We start from the raw sequence: 14,416 nt of genomic DNA, 5'->3' as shown, positions 1-14,416 counted from the left end.
CCTGGATGAGTTGGGTACAGCGCCAGAAGATGGCGCTTCTATGAACGCGCCATTTTCCGGGGTGGCTGCGGACTGCAATTTGTAGCGGGGGGGGGGGCCCAGAAAGCTTGGGCCTCCCTGCGCTGCAGATTCCAGCCCCCAGCTGCCTAGTTGTACCTGGCTGGACACAAAAATAGGGCGAAGCCCCACGTACTTTTTTTTTAATTATTTCATGAAATTCATGAAATAATTAAGAAAAAAAGGCCTTCCCTATATTGTTGTGTCCGGCCAGGTACAAATAGGCAGCTGGTGGATGGGGGCAGCCCGTTCCTGCCTGCTGTACCTGGCTGGACACAAATATAGTGCGAAGCCCCACTTCAATTTTTTTTAAATTATTTCATGAATTTCCTGAAATAATTTAAAAAAATTGAAGTGGGGCTTCGCACTATATTTGTGTCCAGCCAGGTACAGCAGGCAGGAACGGGCTGCCCCCATCCACCAGCTGCCTATTTGTACCTGGCCAGACACAACAATATAGGGAAGCCCTTTTTTAAAAAAATTATTTCATGAAATAATTAAAAAAAAATTGACGTGGGGCTTCGCACTATATTTGTGTCCAGCCAGGTACAGCAGGCAGGAACGGGCTGCCCCCAACCACCAGCTGCCTATTTGTACCTGGCCGGACACAACAATATAGGGAAGCCCTTTTTTTCTTAATTATTTCATGAAATAATTTAAAGAAAATTGACGTGGGGCTTCGCCCTGTTTTTGTGTCCAGCCAGGTACAACTAAGCAGCTGGGGGCTGGAATCCGCAGCGCAGGGAGGCCCAAGCTTTCTGGGCCACCCCCGCTGCAAATTGCAGTCCGCAGCCACCCCGGAAAATGGCGCGTTCATAGAAGCGCCATCTTCTGGCGCTGTACCCAACTCATCCAGGGCCCTGATGCGGTGGCTCACTGGGTAATAAAGGGGTTAGGGCCAGCTTGGCATTATCAGCTGGCCCTAAGCCCGAAATTCATGGGGTCACGCCAATATTAGACATGACCACCATGAATTTCTAGTAAAGTATTTAAAAAAAACACAACACCCAGAAAAAAGTCCTTTAATTGAAATAAACACACAATTCTTTATTGTTCTAAATTAAACCATACTTACCATCACGCCCATTCCAGCTGAAGCCAACGATCTCCTGAAATAAAAGAAAAATAATAAAGCAACATCATCCTTACCTTTCCATGGTTCCCATGACAGCTTCAGCTCTGCTACATCGAGATGACAGGCTGGACCGCAGCAGAACGCTGCCATCCAGCCTCTCATCCCGCAGACACTGAGAAGCGCAGGCTTGCTTGCGCTCCACAGTGTCTCTCTGTGAGGGCATCCAGATGAGCCGAGTTAATGTCCAATGAACTCGGCTCACCTCATGCACGTCACTGACAGCGTGGGAAAATTCTCCTGCACTCAGCGCTTCAGCGTGGGAGAATTCTCACACTGAAGCGCTGAGTGCAGGAGAATTCTCCCACGCTGTCAGTGACGTGCAGGAGGTGAGCTGAGTTCATTGGACATGAGCTCACCTTATGCACGTCACTGACAGCGTGGGAAAATTCTCCTGCACTCAGCGCTTCAGCGTGGGAGAATTCTCACGCTGAAGCGCTGAGTGCAGGAGAATTCTCCCACGCTGTCAGTGAAGTGCAGGAGGTGAGCTGAGTTCATTGGACATGAGCTCACCTTATGCACGTCACTGACAGCGTGGGAGAATTCTCCTGCACTCACCGCTTCAGCGTGAGAATTTTCCCACGCTGTCAGTGACGTGCATGAGGTGAGCCGAGTTCATTGGACATGAACTCGGCTCATCTGGATGTCGTCACAGAGAGACGCTGAGCAGCGCAAGCAAGCCTGCGCTTCTCAGTGTCTGCGGGATGAGAGGCTGGATGGCAGCGTTCTGCTGCGGTCCAGCCTGTCATCTCGATGTAGCAGAGCTGAAGCTGTCGTGGGAACCATGGAAAGGTAAGGATGAGGTTGCTTTATTCTTTTTCTTTTATTGCAGGAGATCGTTGGCTTCAGCTGGAATGGGCGTGACAGTAAGTATGGTTTAATTTAGAACAATAAAGGATTGTGTCTTTATTTCAATTAAAGGACTTTATTCTGGGTGTTTGTGTTTTTTTTAACTTTGACTATGGGGTTAGTAATGGGGGTGTCTTATAGACGCCTCTCCATTACTAACCTGGGCTTGATGTCAGCTGGCATTATAAGCTGACATCAACCCCAACCCTATTACCCCCTGCCACCGCACCAGGGCAGCGTGGAAGAGCGAGGCTAAGTGCCAGAATTGGCGCATCCTATGAATGCGCCATTTCTGGGGCGGCTGACGGCTGGTGTTTCTAGCCTGGGAGGGGGCCAATATTCATGGCTCCCTTCCTGGGCTATTAATATCAGCCCCCAGCTGTCTGCCTAGCCTTTGCTAGCTATTAAATTAGGGGGGACCCCACGTCATTTTTTTTGGGGTGTCCCCCATTTTAATAGCTAGTAAAGGCTATGTATTCAGCTGGGGGCTGATATTAGTAGCCTGGGAAGCTCCGTGGGTATTACCCCCTTCCCAGGCTTCAAACATCTGCCCCAGCCATCTGCTTAACCTCCGCTAGAGCCTAAAATTAAGGGGAACCCCACGCCAATTTTTTTAATAATAAATCCTTTATTTTAATACTAAATGACAAGTACAGTAACCAACACTATCACTGTACTTCATATATATGTGACTGACATGTTTCTATCTATCTAATCTATGTGTGAAGCTCTATTCTGTCTGTTATAAATTGTCGGGTACCGCTGCTGAATTGCCGGCCGGCTTTTTTAAAGAGACAGTGCATGAAAACACTATTATTTTTTTTGATAAATCCTTTACGCTAAATGACAAGTACAGTAAGCAACACTGTCACTGTACTTCGTATATATGTGGCTGACATGTTTCTATCTATCTAATCTATGTGTGAAGCTCTATTCTTTCTGTTCTAAATTGTCGGGTACCGGTGTATGCCGCTGCTGAATTGCCGGCTTTTCATGTTTCACTGTTGGCACTGTTCCCATCGATTTGGGCAATCACTGTAATGCCACAACCACCATGGCTGTGGCATTAAAGTGAGTGGCAGACAATCCCTGCATGATTGGTGCTCTAAATAGCGCCAGACATGCACGACACGCTTTTGGTGCACGAACAGTTATCGAACATAACCTCGAACAGCCGAATTTTTTGCAAATCGTTCGGGTTCGTCGAACAACTCGAACACCGCCCAAAACAGCTCGAATTTGAGATTGGCGAACAGTTCTAGTCGAACACCGCTCATCTCTAGTCATTAACAGTCAAATGGGTGAGTTTGGTCAAAAGAAGGACAACCTAAAAGAACTATTTTCACTGAGGACCGCTCTAAGTTAAACTTCGACTACACAACTCTGAAGCCCTGGACTGAAAATTACTTTGGTTATTGTGCTAGAGAAGAAACCGGTCGATTTAGACAGAAAGTCAAAAAAATGCCTTCAATTACCATGTAAACCACAAGGGAACCTCTTGCCCTACTCAGAAATTCCCATTCACACGCATATAACATCCGTCCACACCTGAACGTCTCATTATTTTACCCCTTTAACCATTTTTCTTGCATGTTAAAATGGTCCTAATTCCTTAAATGGTGCCTGTGCAAGATCCCTCTCCCAGTCTACAGTTACATTAACCTTTACCTAAGCTAATTTTCGGCTTGCGGTTTCCTTATCTGGATCGCCTGGTTGATTGCAGCTCTGATATTACTTCTTTAGTACTTGTAGCAGTTGCATTGCACCCTCCCTCCCTCTTCTTCCTCCCCATCTCAATTGCCTTATCTGCAGTAATGAACTCTCTTTTCAGACAAACAGCCGGCAATTTGCTGGGCTTTATCCTAACGAGTACGAGGGCCGGAAAAGAAATTAATATGCACAGTCATATTCGCCTCTGAGAACCAACACCTTTTTTGCATTGTTTTAAGAAAAGCCTTTGGAAGCGATGGAGCCAGAAAGAAAAAAATACAATCATATAAAACAAGAGCCATTACCCAAAACTGATCTGAATTCTACACAGCGATCGGAACGGCGTTAGCACGTTTCACTATTCTCATCGCATTTGTTCCATTTGTTTAACAGAGCCTCTTTGAACCCTTCTATTGATACAAGACATTGCGGTAAGAATATACCCAAGGTCAAGGAAGAACATGACGGCAAAATAATATCTTTTTCTAGACACAATGGAATCAGTTATGCATTTACTGAGGTTCAGCAGCGAGGTGGTCTCGGACTAGGAGAATACAGCTTTCAGCGGAGGATCTTGGAGCTGCAGAAATACTGATGGATTTTCAAAGAACTTATGAAAGATTCTCATTGATTGTGCAGAACCTTATTCAGCGGCTTTAAATCTGAGCAAATCTTTCCCCGAGAGCCTCCTGCCGGCTTTATATTGCTTTCAGAAGCATTTATAATGTGATTCGGTCTTGATGTTTTGTGGTGTGCAACATAATGACTAGTAGACTGTGCCTGCGACATGGATCTGCCACCGTATACCCCAAGCCGAAGGCACATTGTCGGTACACCAGGAAGCGGAATATTATACCACATTGTTGCGGTGTTTGTGAATTAATTACATTTCTTAAAAACATAAGGGTGACAAAAAAAAATAAATTAAGGCCTTTTAGCAATTAAGTGACGGCCATCGCTAGAAAATGCGACCACTTTATGATGAGTAGTGTCTGACCGTAATTAATTGATGCAACTTTTCACGTTTTGCTTACAGTCGCCTGACTGTAAAAAAAAAAACGCAGTCAGCTTTGTGCACCTGAATAAAGCTGTGCTGCAGTTTCCCTACAGGGGGCACCGCTGTGCATGGACACGCAGAGGGAGCCACAGCTCTAAATCAGCACCAAATTCCTGTCAATCGATTGGGGTCTTAAAGGTGGTATCCCCACAGATTATATAAAGATCCCCACCGATCACTATTTCGGGGCTGCTGGATGGGAGCCCTGCGAACAGGCATCTGTCGGCATTCCCGACTCCTCTTTTGACTGGCAGGCTTGACACAAAGTCAACGTTGCAATGTGATGCACCCAAGATGTCGCGCCTGGCTGGCTAATCAAAAAAAAGAGGAGCTGGGGAGGAGTTTTTTTGGGGCTCCCATCCAGCGGCACTGCGGTGCCATCACTTACATGCATTGTGGTGCTTTAAGCTGCCTGGACGATTCACTATAGAGGCCATATAAAGGGGCAGGATATCAATAATGGAGAAGAATGGGTTAATCCTGGGCTGCCCAGATGAAGAGATCCATTAAATAGATGAAGTCAGAGACCGATGCAGATGAGATGCAGTTTGTCAACGCGTTTCGCAGTTTCACACTTCTTCAGGATAAACCACAGTCCTGTAAAAACCTAACATGCATCAATCTTTGGCTTCATCTACTTAAAGGTTCCCTTCATCAGGGCAGACCAGGATTAACCCATCCTTCTCCACTATTGATATCTTGGTATACTTGTGGGTCTTCAGCAGCACTGAGTGCATTAAGCCGTTGTGTTTTCACAACCCATGACAGGTGAGAAACTCTCCATATTTCTTGCTATTTTTTACTCGGATAAGACCCTATTGCACTATTGTCTTTCCAGTTTTTTCTCCATTGAATAAAAGGGGCAGGGCACAGTACTGTAGCCCCTTCATTCTGAGGATCACTGAGGTCTGATCATAAAGTGACAGCAAAACCTAGCGATATGTGATCACTTTATAAGATGGGAATACTACTTTAAATGATATAAATACTTTTTTTTATTAGACCAACTTCTGGAATTACAAGCATATTGAGATGTCTTACCCCATCAGGAAGAGCCCTCCAACACACGGCGCTCACAAACTCATTGGTGTCATCTTCTTTGCGATCTTTGTCCAAGACACTCTTGACGGTGTCAAACTTGAAAGTCAGAAGGGTTTTGGAGAGACCCTTATAATACAGGTAGAGGGAATTGTTTTCACTTCCTATAATATAATGAACACATATAATCAGTCTTAAACATTTGCACACAGCAAAAAAAAAAAAAAAAAACAACCCCAAAAGCATCAAAATGAGACATTGGATGATGAAGGACATATTCAATGTATAAAAAAATGTCACCTGTATGCCAGTATAGGGACAAAGGAAAAAAAACTCTTGGGCTATGCAGTCCATACTTGTATTGCACGGGGCAGTCAGCTCATAATTAATTCCCAAAGGTGACAATAAATAGCATAAAGAGGTATTCACAATCACAAATCAGGAATAATACAGACTATATTTACACACTTTTTTCTTGAAAATACAAGTTTAAAAGGTTTTGTCCCGCAAAGACAACACTTATAAAATAAATGCCGAACCAATGGTCCCACAAGTGCATCACCTCTCCATTCACGGTCTATGGGAGCACGGTACTCTGCAATCTTCGTTGACCAGAGGTTCTTAAGCTTTTACTACTTGAGCATCATAAGACCGACCAAGATGATTTTTTGGGTTTCATCATCTGGAGTGGAACTTCCAGAAAATAAAAAATACCATTTTTCTTTGTCTCCTGAACTCTATAAATTACTGCTACAGGCAATGAATGGAGCAGTGGCCCAAATGCAGGACCATGAGTACATTCTAATGGGAGACTCCAGAGCCATGTTCTCAAGATTGGTAGGGGTCAAAAAAAGTGTGAACCCCAGTAATCAGCAACCTATCACTTCTCCCGCAGGGATGTTATCACTTGTTATGGTGGGCAAAACCAGTTTGAGTAATAGAGAGGTTACTGCATAAACTACACACTTATGTATGTGTATATGTGCTGCCATAAATGTATGGGCACCTAGGTTACCTAAAACCGCATCTATGAAGACCTGCACCCTGAGTTAAAGGGAACCTGTCATCTTGAAAATGGTATCTGATCTGTAGGCAGGATGTTATAAAACAGATCGATATAAAAGTTAGTGGGAAAAGTTTCAGTAAAACTTGTACTCTATTCATTGACACCCCTGGTGTTTGTACACGAGTCCAGTCCTATTAGTGATTGACAGTCTTCCCTGTATGCCAGGTAGGAAAAAGAAAAAAGGGTGTTTTCTGCGCTGCTGGTAAGGATTCAATAGGACATTGTAAGTATCAATGTGGTTTTATTTTCAACGCGTTTTGAAGTAATGCAACTTCATCAGGAAAAAAAAAAGGATGTTGCGGTTTTTCCTGATGAAGTTTGAAACGCGTTGAAAAGAAAACCGCCTTGCTACTTACAATGTCCTATTGAATAGTTTGGATCCTTACCAGCAGAGCAGAAGACTCTTTTCTGTTTTCTAACTGGCATTATATTGGTTTCTCAACCAGTGAGGCTGCAGCAGTTGGTACTTCATGCGCAGTGTATGTTGTGCATGACAACTGAACCTGGTGAGCATTACCCTTTTTACTTTCATCACAGGTCATCAAAAAAAAAAAAAAAAACCCTATTGCCCTTTCCTGTTCCCTAGTCACTTATTGAGTCTTCCACATATGACTGTGCAGGCAGAGCAAGCTGTCAATCACTGGTAGGACCGCCCACTGGACTCCTATACATACAAACAAGTTATACTGAATCTTTTCCGACAGATATATCATTCTGCTCGGCTTCTCCTTCTCTACACCCTGATGTCCACGGATCACACTGCAAGTAGAACGGGACACGTTCCCTTTAAGTTTGTGGAAAAAAAAACAAACAACAAAATTAAAGGCAAGGTATAAGGAATACGACTGTTTGGGAAAAAAACAATTAATAAAACATACATTCAATAACTTCATCAAATCTGCACTGTGTAAATAAGATCCTTCAGAACATAATCAGATATTATTGAGATGGAAAAAGAGGCAACAATACTGACCACAGGCGATATAGTCTCCATTAGAAGCCAAGCCAACAAAATTCTTCTCATTGATGTGACCCTTGAAGGAGCGGAGGCAATGGGGTCTGGTCACGTTCCATAACTTCAGTTGGCTATCTGTTGACCTAAGGAATATATGGGAGACTGAGCAGGGAACGGCCTGAAAGTGTATGTAGATCCGCACAGACAAAGGATCGCAATTAGGAATGAATGGATCCGTGGAAGTTCGGGTTCAACCAAACTGTGATCCAAAAGTTCATTTCGGGTACCAGAACTTGAACCCAATAGAAATCAATGGGGACAAGAACATTGGAGCTGGAAAATCTCTCTCTCTTCGAACTCCCGAAGTGTAAAACAGACTTCCGGGAGAAGTCCGTGTTCAGAGTTCAGCACCGGGTATGAACCCCAAACTTTACAGTTAGGGTTCGCTCATCTCATCTCTAATCACAAGTCTCTACGAATATGCAGGGATCTCATGATGGATGTTCTTCAAGGGTCGAGAAAACGAATATCCACATAGAATAATGTATTCTGACGTAGTAGGTCCACAAATAAGACTGCTACATGGAGCGCCCATCTTTCTGGAGGACTCCGCCAGTCCAGTGATTTCTATGGGCACCATGTAATGCTTCAGGTCACCAGTGGTGCAGATTGCTTAGGGCAGGACAATAGCTCCTGGAAAGGCTGAGTGTAGCGATGTTGAATGAGTTTCACCTTTCTGGTGTCAGCATAGGACTATGTGCTGGGATTGTGAGTAGGAGTCCTAGGTAATCATGAGCTACACCGCCTCCCTGCCAGTGACTGCCATATTTCTCCCGACAGACCTGACCAACACAGGTATGGACGGCAGATATGTGGAGGAATCACTGCATCTTATTAATACACCGGACTCCTATTCCCGATCCCCAGCACAAACTACAGCACAGCCACGGACTAATGAAACTGCATTCCTCAACATAAGACTGAAATCAGATTGGACGCCAGATTTTACTAAACAAGCTACATACATTAAATGAATCTCAGACCGGTTGAAACTAGTGTCCTCACTTTGAAAACTCATGTCAAAACGGCTGCATACGGCATTTTAAAAATTTACATTTATTCTCCGCCCATCTAGACTAAATGATAGGTCTTCAGTGTGCCTCCTCCCTGCTGAGATCTCACACTGCTCAGTACAAGCCGCAGCTATAAGTCAGTCGGGCTGGGTGTTCGGAGATTGAATACACTTGGACTCATGAGTTCTCTCACTCATTACCTAGACCTCATAAAATGCTCATCTTAATAGCAGGATTATACAATCATTCTGACTTGGATTTTCAAAGCAAGTACACCGGCCTCATCAGGTCTAAGGTTTATTTATTAGTATATGCAGTTTGTATAGCAAAATTTGATGGCCGATCTGCTTTACATTCCTTCATTCAGCTTCTCTAGAGAGATTAAATAGCATCCTCAGACCAGGCATAATTTTTGGACAGAATCGAAGGTAATGTCTTACAGAATACACCATAACAACTGTAATTATTGTGTTTATGAACTAGAATAAAAATGAGTATGTGGCCTGAGGACAGGGGTTAACATCTCCTCAGACAACAAGACTACACAAGTTCTGCAGATAATTAGGAGCAACCGGACCGCAGCTTCTTGCAGCGAGGTAATCAGCAGATGCACTTCAGTGTAAAGTACAAAAACCCCTCGGAAGGTCTCCATGGAAATCTTCATCGCTCGGAAGGCCACTCAGAAGGCATTATCCCCATTAGTGAGCATTGACACAATGCACTGCGGCACCCAGTTCGGGCATTTTCAACAACTATTTATGAAAATATGTCACCTCCACGGATGCTGTCCAAGCTCCGTGGCGAAATTTGGAGACTATTTTGGAGCACTTCTCAAGTCTTGCTCCTTAGCGCAGAGGTACTTACGCGGAAACGATCTCCTCCCCATTGACAAATTTGGCATATGAGACAGCTTTGCGATGTCCTTTAAACACCATGATGGGCTGCTTAGTGTTCCGGAGGTCGTAATAGTGGACACAGTGATCTAGGGGATATGGAGAGAAATAAAAGGGGTTAAACCCGGAGTGCATTCCTAAAATATAACAGCACGGTGCTACAAGACTGATCTTCATATTAATACCAGCAGGGCGCTACCAGACTGATTTTCACCCCCTTCATATTAATACCAGCACATTTCCATAGTGTGTACATCCATTTTGTATGTGGCACTTTGTAAATTGTAACAACAAATCAAAATCAGCACATGTTGGCAACTTAAACAAATGGGTAATTTTTACTAAGGTGCGGGCTATTTAGTGGTAATTGATTGTGGCAACGAAAAGAGAGGGGTCAGGTTACTAAGAACCCAATTCCTTGGCTGTCGTCCCATGCACTCTGAAGACTGAGATCCCAGACCGGCACTCACAGCAACACAAGGAAGGCTATTCTCGGAGTAGAAGTACAATAGCATGAACGGGACTGTCTGCTCTAGTATCCATCAGATCAGGTGCCCCCCTTAAAAGGAATACATCTATTTAATCTGAAAACAGCATAATAGGGCAAGTGAGCCTGATTCCAGGGATATTACACTTATTAGGCTGTGTGTTGTAGTTTCAAAACCATCAGTGTTTTATCACCAGGAGATTATCCCTGCCTGACTAGGTCTCACGTGTACAGCAGTCAGGCTTATCTGTATAACCCCGCCCCCATCACTGATTGGTAGCTCGCTGTCGATGTTCAAAAGAAGCTGCCAATCAGGGGTGTGGGAGGGGTTATACACAGCACAGCATTCTGACCACTGCTACATCTACAGCAGATAAAACTGGGATTCTATCAAAACTGCATCAAGCAGTCCAGTAAGTGATACATCCCTGCAATCAAGCTCTCTTGTCTTACATTATGCTGCCCTCAGATTCCATAGCAAATACCTGCTGACAGATTCCCTGTAAATAAATAAAACATAAAATCACCCATATATGTAAGCCATTGATTGATTACTACAGCAACCCACACCTATTTGAGATGAAAATATTAAAAAAAAAAAATAAAGTAGTGTGCATCAAACTATTCAATAAAAGTATACCAATAAGGTGGGAAAAAGAAAAAAAAAGTTTGGCTAAAAAGTACGTCTCCCAGGCTACGAACGCATCAACATGGCCAAAATGCAGGACCATTTGGCTCCCTATTAAACAGGGCTGTGGAGTCGGTAAGCCAAACCTTAGACTCAGACTCCTCAATTTCCATGACTCCGACTCCCTCATACATGGCTCATGTTTAATTGATAAATTTACTGTAGCACAGATTCATCTCAGCTAAAAGTCTAGACCCTTAGATCAGGAATAGGCAGACATTTATAGGACATTTCATTACTTTCCCAAATTCTTATGAAAAAATATTCCCCACAAACTGCATTGAACTACTGTACCCAAGTTATTATATATTTTAGGAGTCAGAGTATTTTATACCGACTCCAAATTCGACTCCTCCAAAATGGATACAGACTCCACGACTCAGATTCCTCAGCCCTGCTATTAAAGAGGTTGTCTTGGCTAATCAAACTGATGACTTCTCTCTAGTATAGGACATCAATATCAAATTGGTGAGGGTCTTCCAACGCACACCCCCATGCTGAGCAGTTATCAACTCTATAGATGGCCAGCTGTAAGGAGTGAACAGAGACAGAACAGGACCACTGCATCACACTGCTGTAGCTTTTGAAGAGAAATGCAGCTCAGCTCCTATTCTCTTGTATCAGGATGGACAACCCCTTGAAGGGAGTAAAAACTGGACCTCCTGCAGTTCAGCTAAGCCAGACCTAAGGCCCACATATACATTACATAAGTGTCAGCTGAATCCAGCAATTTTGGAAGGAATCAGCTGACCATTAACTGCGTATAGGAGCCTCCAGATTATGTCTGGAGGATATAAAGATCAGGCCTCTTGAAATTCAAGTGTCTAATCCTTTGGATTGGTGGGAGCATAACGATTCTGGCAGTGGCTCTCTCAGAGAACACAGGAACTCATGGCCGAGCCATATACACCTATGTTTGGGGAGTTGGGGGGAGACAGCTGATGGCTAATCTAATGTGTCTGGCTAGAACAAGATCCAATAGAGTCCTAAAAGGCAGCATCATTATGGCCTTTTGAATGGCAGCCGTAAGCATTCACACATCGAGAATACAAAGATTGAGAAGTGGAGGGGAAGCTGCAAATGAGTACATACACACTACTAGGAAGTTGATCGTGAAGGGTGTCAATGGTGGACAACCTGTGAAAAATGGGACTTTACTGTTAACCCATGAATAGTGCTGTTTTATTTATCCTCAAGACAAATCGGCTTTATTTAATTATAGTAGCCCAGCTCCAGGCTGCCATATTGTAATTAATAGGGTTTGCCATTGCAGGAAGCAGGTCATTACTTAGCTCTGAGGAAGAAGGGTAGGACATTATGTCAACAGCCATACATCACTTATAGAGGCGGGGAGACCTCTCAAAGACCACAGGGCGATCACACAGGATGATGGAGATCTGCCATGGTCAGAAGTCTGCAACAACCTTCAGAAAATCCAGGCGATTCTATGCTGAAAACATGTCAGGTGAACACTCTGGATTTCACTAGTCTCATTGAAAGCCAGGGTCATGAACTGACTCAGGAATATATAAAAGAAGAATAAAATGGCTCAGGACAATAAATGATGCAAGTTAACCCCCAGGATTACTTTTTCCCCGATTTGGGTCGGAGCCTGAACTGATATTAGCCTGTGAGTCTTGCTTCCCCGTCTATACAATGTGATTGACAGCTCACCCTGTACACAATCTCATACAGGGAGAGCCGCCAATCAATCTGTGTGGGTTACTGGAGGGCAAGCGGGACAAGCGGGCTCCCTCCGGGAGCAGAGGGAAAAGCGGGACTCGCGGGCTCCCTCCGGGAGCAGAGGGAAAAGCGGGACTCGCGGGCTCCCTCCGGGAGCAGAGGGAAAAGCGGGACTCGCGGGCTCCCTCCGGGAGCAGAGGGAAAAGCGGGACTCGCGGGCTCCCTCCGGGAGCAGAGGGAAAAGCGGGACTCGCGGGCTCCCTCCGGGAGCAGAGGGAAAAGCGGGACTCGCGGGCTCACTCTGGGAGCAGAGGGAAAAGCGGGACTCGCGGGCTCACTCTGGGAGCAGAGGGAAAAGCGGGACTCGCGGGCTCACTCTGGGAGCAGAGAGAAAAGCGGGACTCGCGGGCTCACTCTGGCAGCAGAGGGAAAAGCGGGACTCGCGGGCTCACTCTGGCAGCAGAGGGGAAGTAGGATTCTCTGGCTCACTCGTGGCGCAGAGGGGAAGTAGGATTCTCTGGCTCACTCGTGGCGCAGAGGGGAAGCAGGACTCAGGGGCCCTATGTCTAGGCAGAGGAAGCAGAATTTACAAGCTCTGTATGTGTTTGAAGAAGGAGCAACAGATTTTTTTATATTTGTGCATGGAAGGATGATCAAATAATTTTACCTATGTCTGGGCAGGGGAAGCAGAACGCTGAGGCTTTCTCTGTGTGTGAGGAAGACACAGAACTCACAAACATTCCCTATGTTTGAGCATGGATAGCGGGACTTACTCAAAACATAGAAAACTATGGCCCTAATCCATCAAAAGCAGCAATTTTCAGACCTGTCTTGATGAGTTTGCATGTTGCAGTCAGACATTCCTGATTCATTAATAGGTGCATGTCTCAATTAATCATGAGCTACTAACTAGTTGTGTTCGCCTTGTCACAAATTTTACTCCAGTCAAGGACTGGAATAAGATTTCTTACATAAGGAATGCCAAAGCTTGCCGTGAATTAGATGAGCTGTGACGTCATTACTCTGCTGAGCGGCCGCCCATTTTGGCTGAGCTGGGAGAAACTCTGAATTGCGCAAAAATTTTAACTTTAAGCTAGAATTCTAGTGTAACTAGTTTAATGAATTGGGACCAAAGTCCCTTAACTTAGAAGCTTTCCCACTATTCTACCTTGTTCACGTACAGGTGATTTAAGAATCAAGCAGTTCTAGGAAAAAGAAGTCTATCCCGTATTACCATGCATTTTTGCTAGAATGCGCTATATTGCTTTGTAATTGGTTCATTGACCTAAATTAACGTTTACATTGCAGATGAGATGATGCATTAAAAACAGGCTGTAGGAGTGGAGTAAATGGGGGTCTGCTGGTTTTCCTCCGAAAATAGTGACACTTGTCCATGGGCAGTGTCTGGTATTGCAGCTCATAGATAAGCTGTATTTGTAAAAACCGCAGACCCTTTGCTCTCATCACGCTTTCGTTTATTGTACGCACGTCCCATTTACCTTGGTTTGATGTGAAGCTGCTATTTCTTTTCCCCTCTCTTTTAAATGGTGAACAAACCTCCCTGTGATGTCAATTTCATAAGATAAAATGCACATCCAAGTGACAAGATGAGCTTTCTCCGGAGCAAGACGACAAAGTGGGACCACTGATGAGTTGCCGTACCCATCGCGCTCAAGTGTGACGCTTCTAAGATCGCCCTAAACGGTTAAACTGTCCACGTCGTGACCT

The 14,416-nt window shown here is 44.5% G+C and overlaps 1 protein-coding gene across 3 annotated transcripts in view; it reads right to left on the bottom strand.

Moving 5' to 3' along the window:
- COP1 (COP1 E3 ubiquitin ligase) overlaps positions 1 to 14,416 on the bottom strand; it is a 193,050-nt gene that overhangs the window by 34,548 nt on the left and 144,086 nt on the right. For 2 of the 3 annotated variants that reach the window (XM_073643375.1, XM_073643377.1), the window contains 3 exons: positions 9,802 to 9,928; positions 7,883 to 8,007; positions 5,847 to 6,007 (listed from right to left, as the gene is read on the bottom strand). In XM_073643375.1, the coding sequence (XP_073499476.1) occupies positions 5,847 to 6,007; positions 7,883 to 8,007; positions 9,802 to 9,928 (413 nt within the window). The remainder of the gene's footprint in view (positions 1 to 5,846; positions 6,008 to 7,882; positions 8,008 to 9,801; positions 9,929 to 14,416) is intronic. The other variant, XM_073643376.1, reaches the window with a different exon arrangement.

This window comes from Phyllobates terribilis, unplaced genomic scaffold (genome assembly GCF_046119375.1).
Source record: "Phyllobates terribilis strain yellow unplaced genomic scaffold, ASM4611937v1 Scaffold_8__6_contigs__length_399053987, whole genome shotgun sequence".
Lineage (NCBI taxonomy): Eukaryota > Metazoa > Chordata > Amphibia > Anura > Dendrobatidae > Phyllobates > Phyllobates terribilis.
Note: the sequence above shows the minus strand (reverse complement) of the source record. Positions and strands in the feature narration are given on the sequence as shown.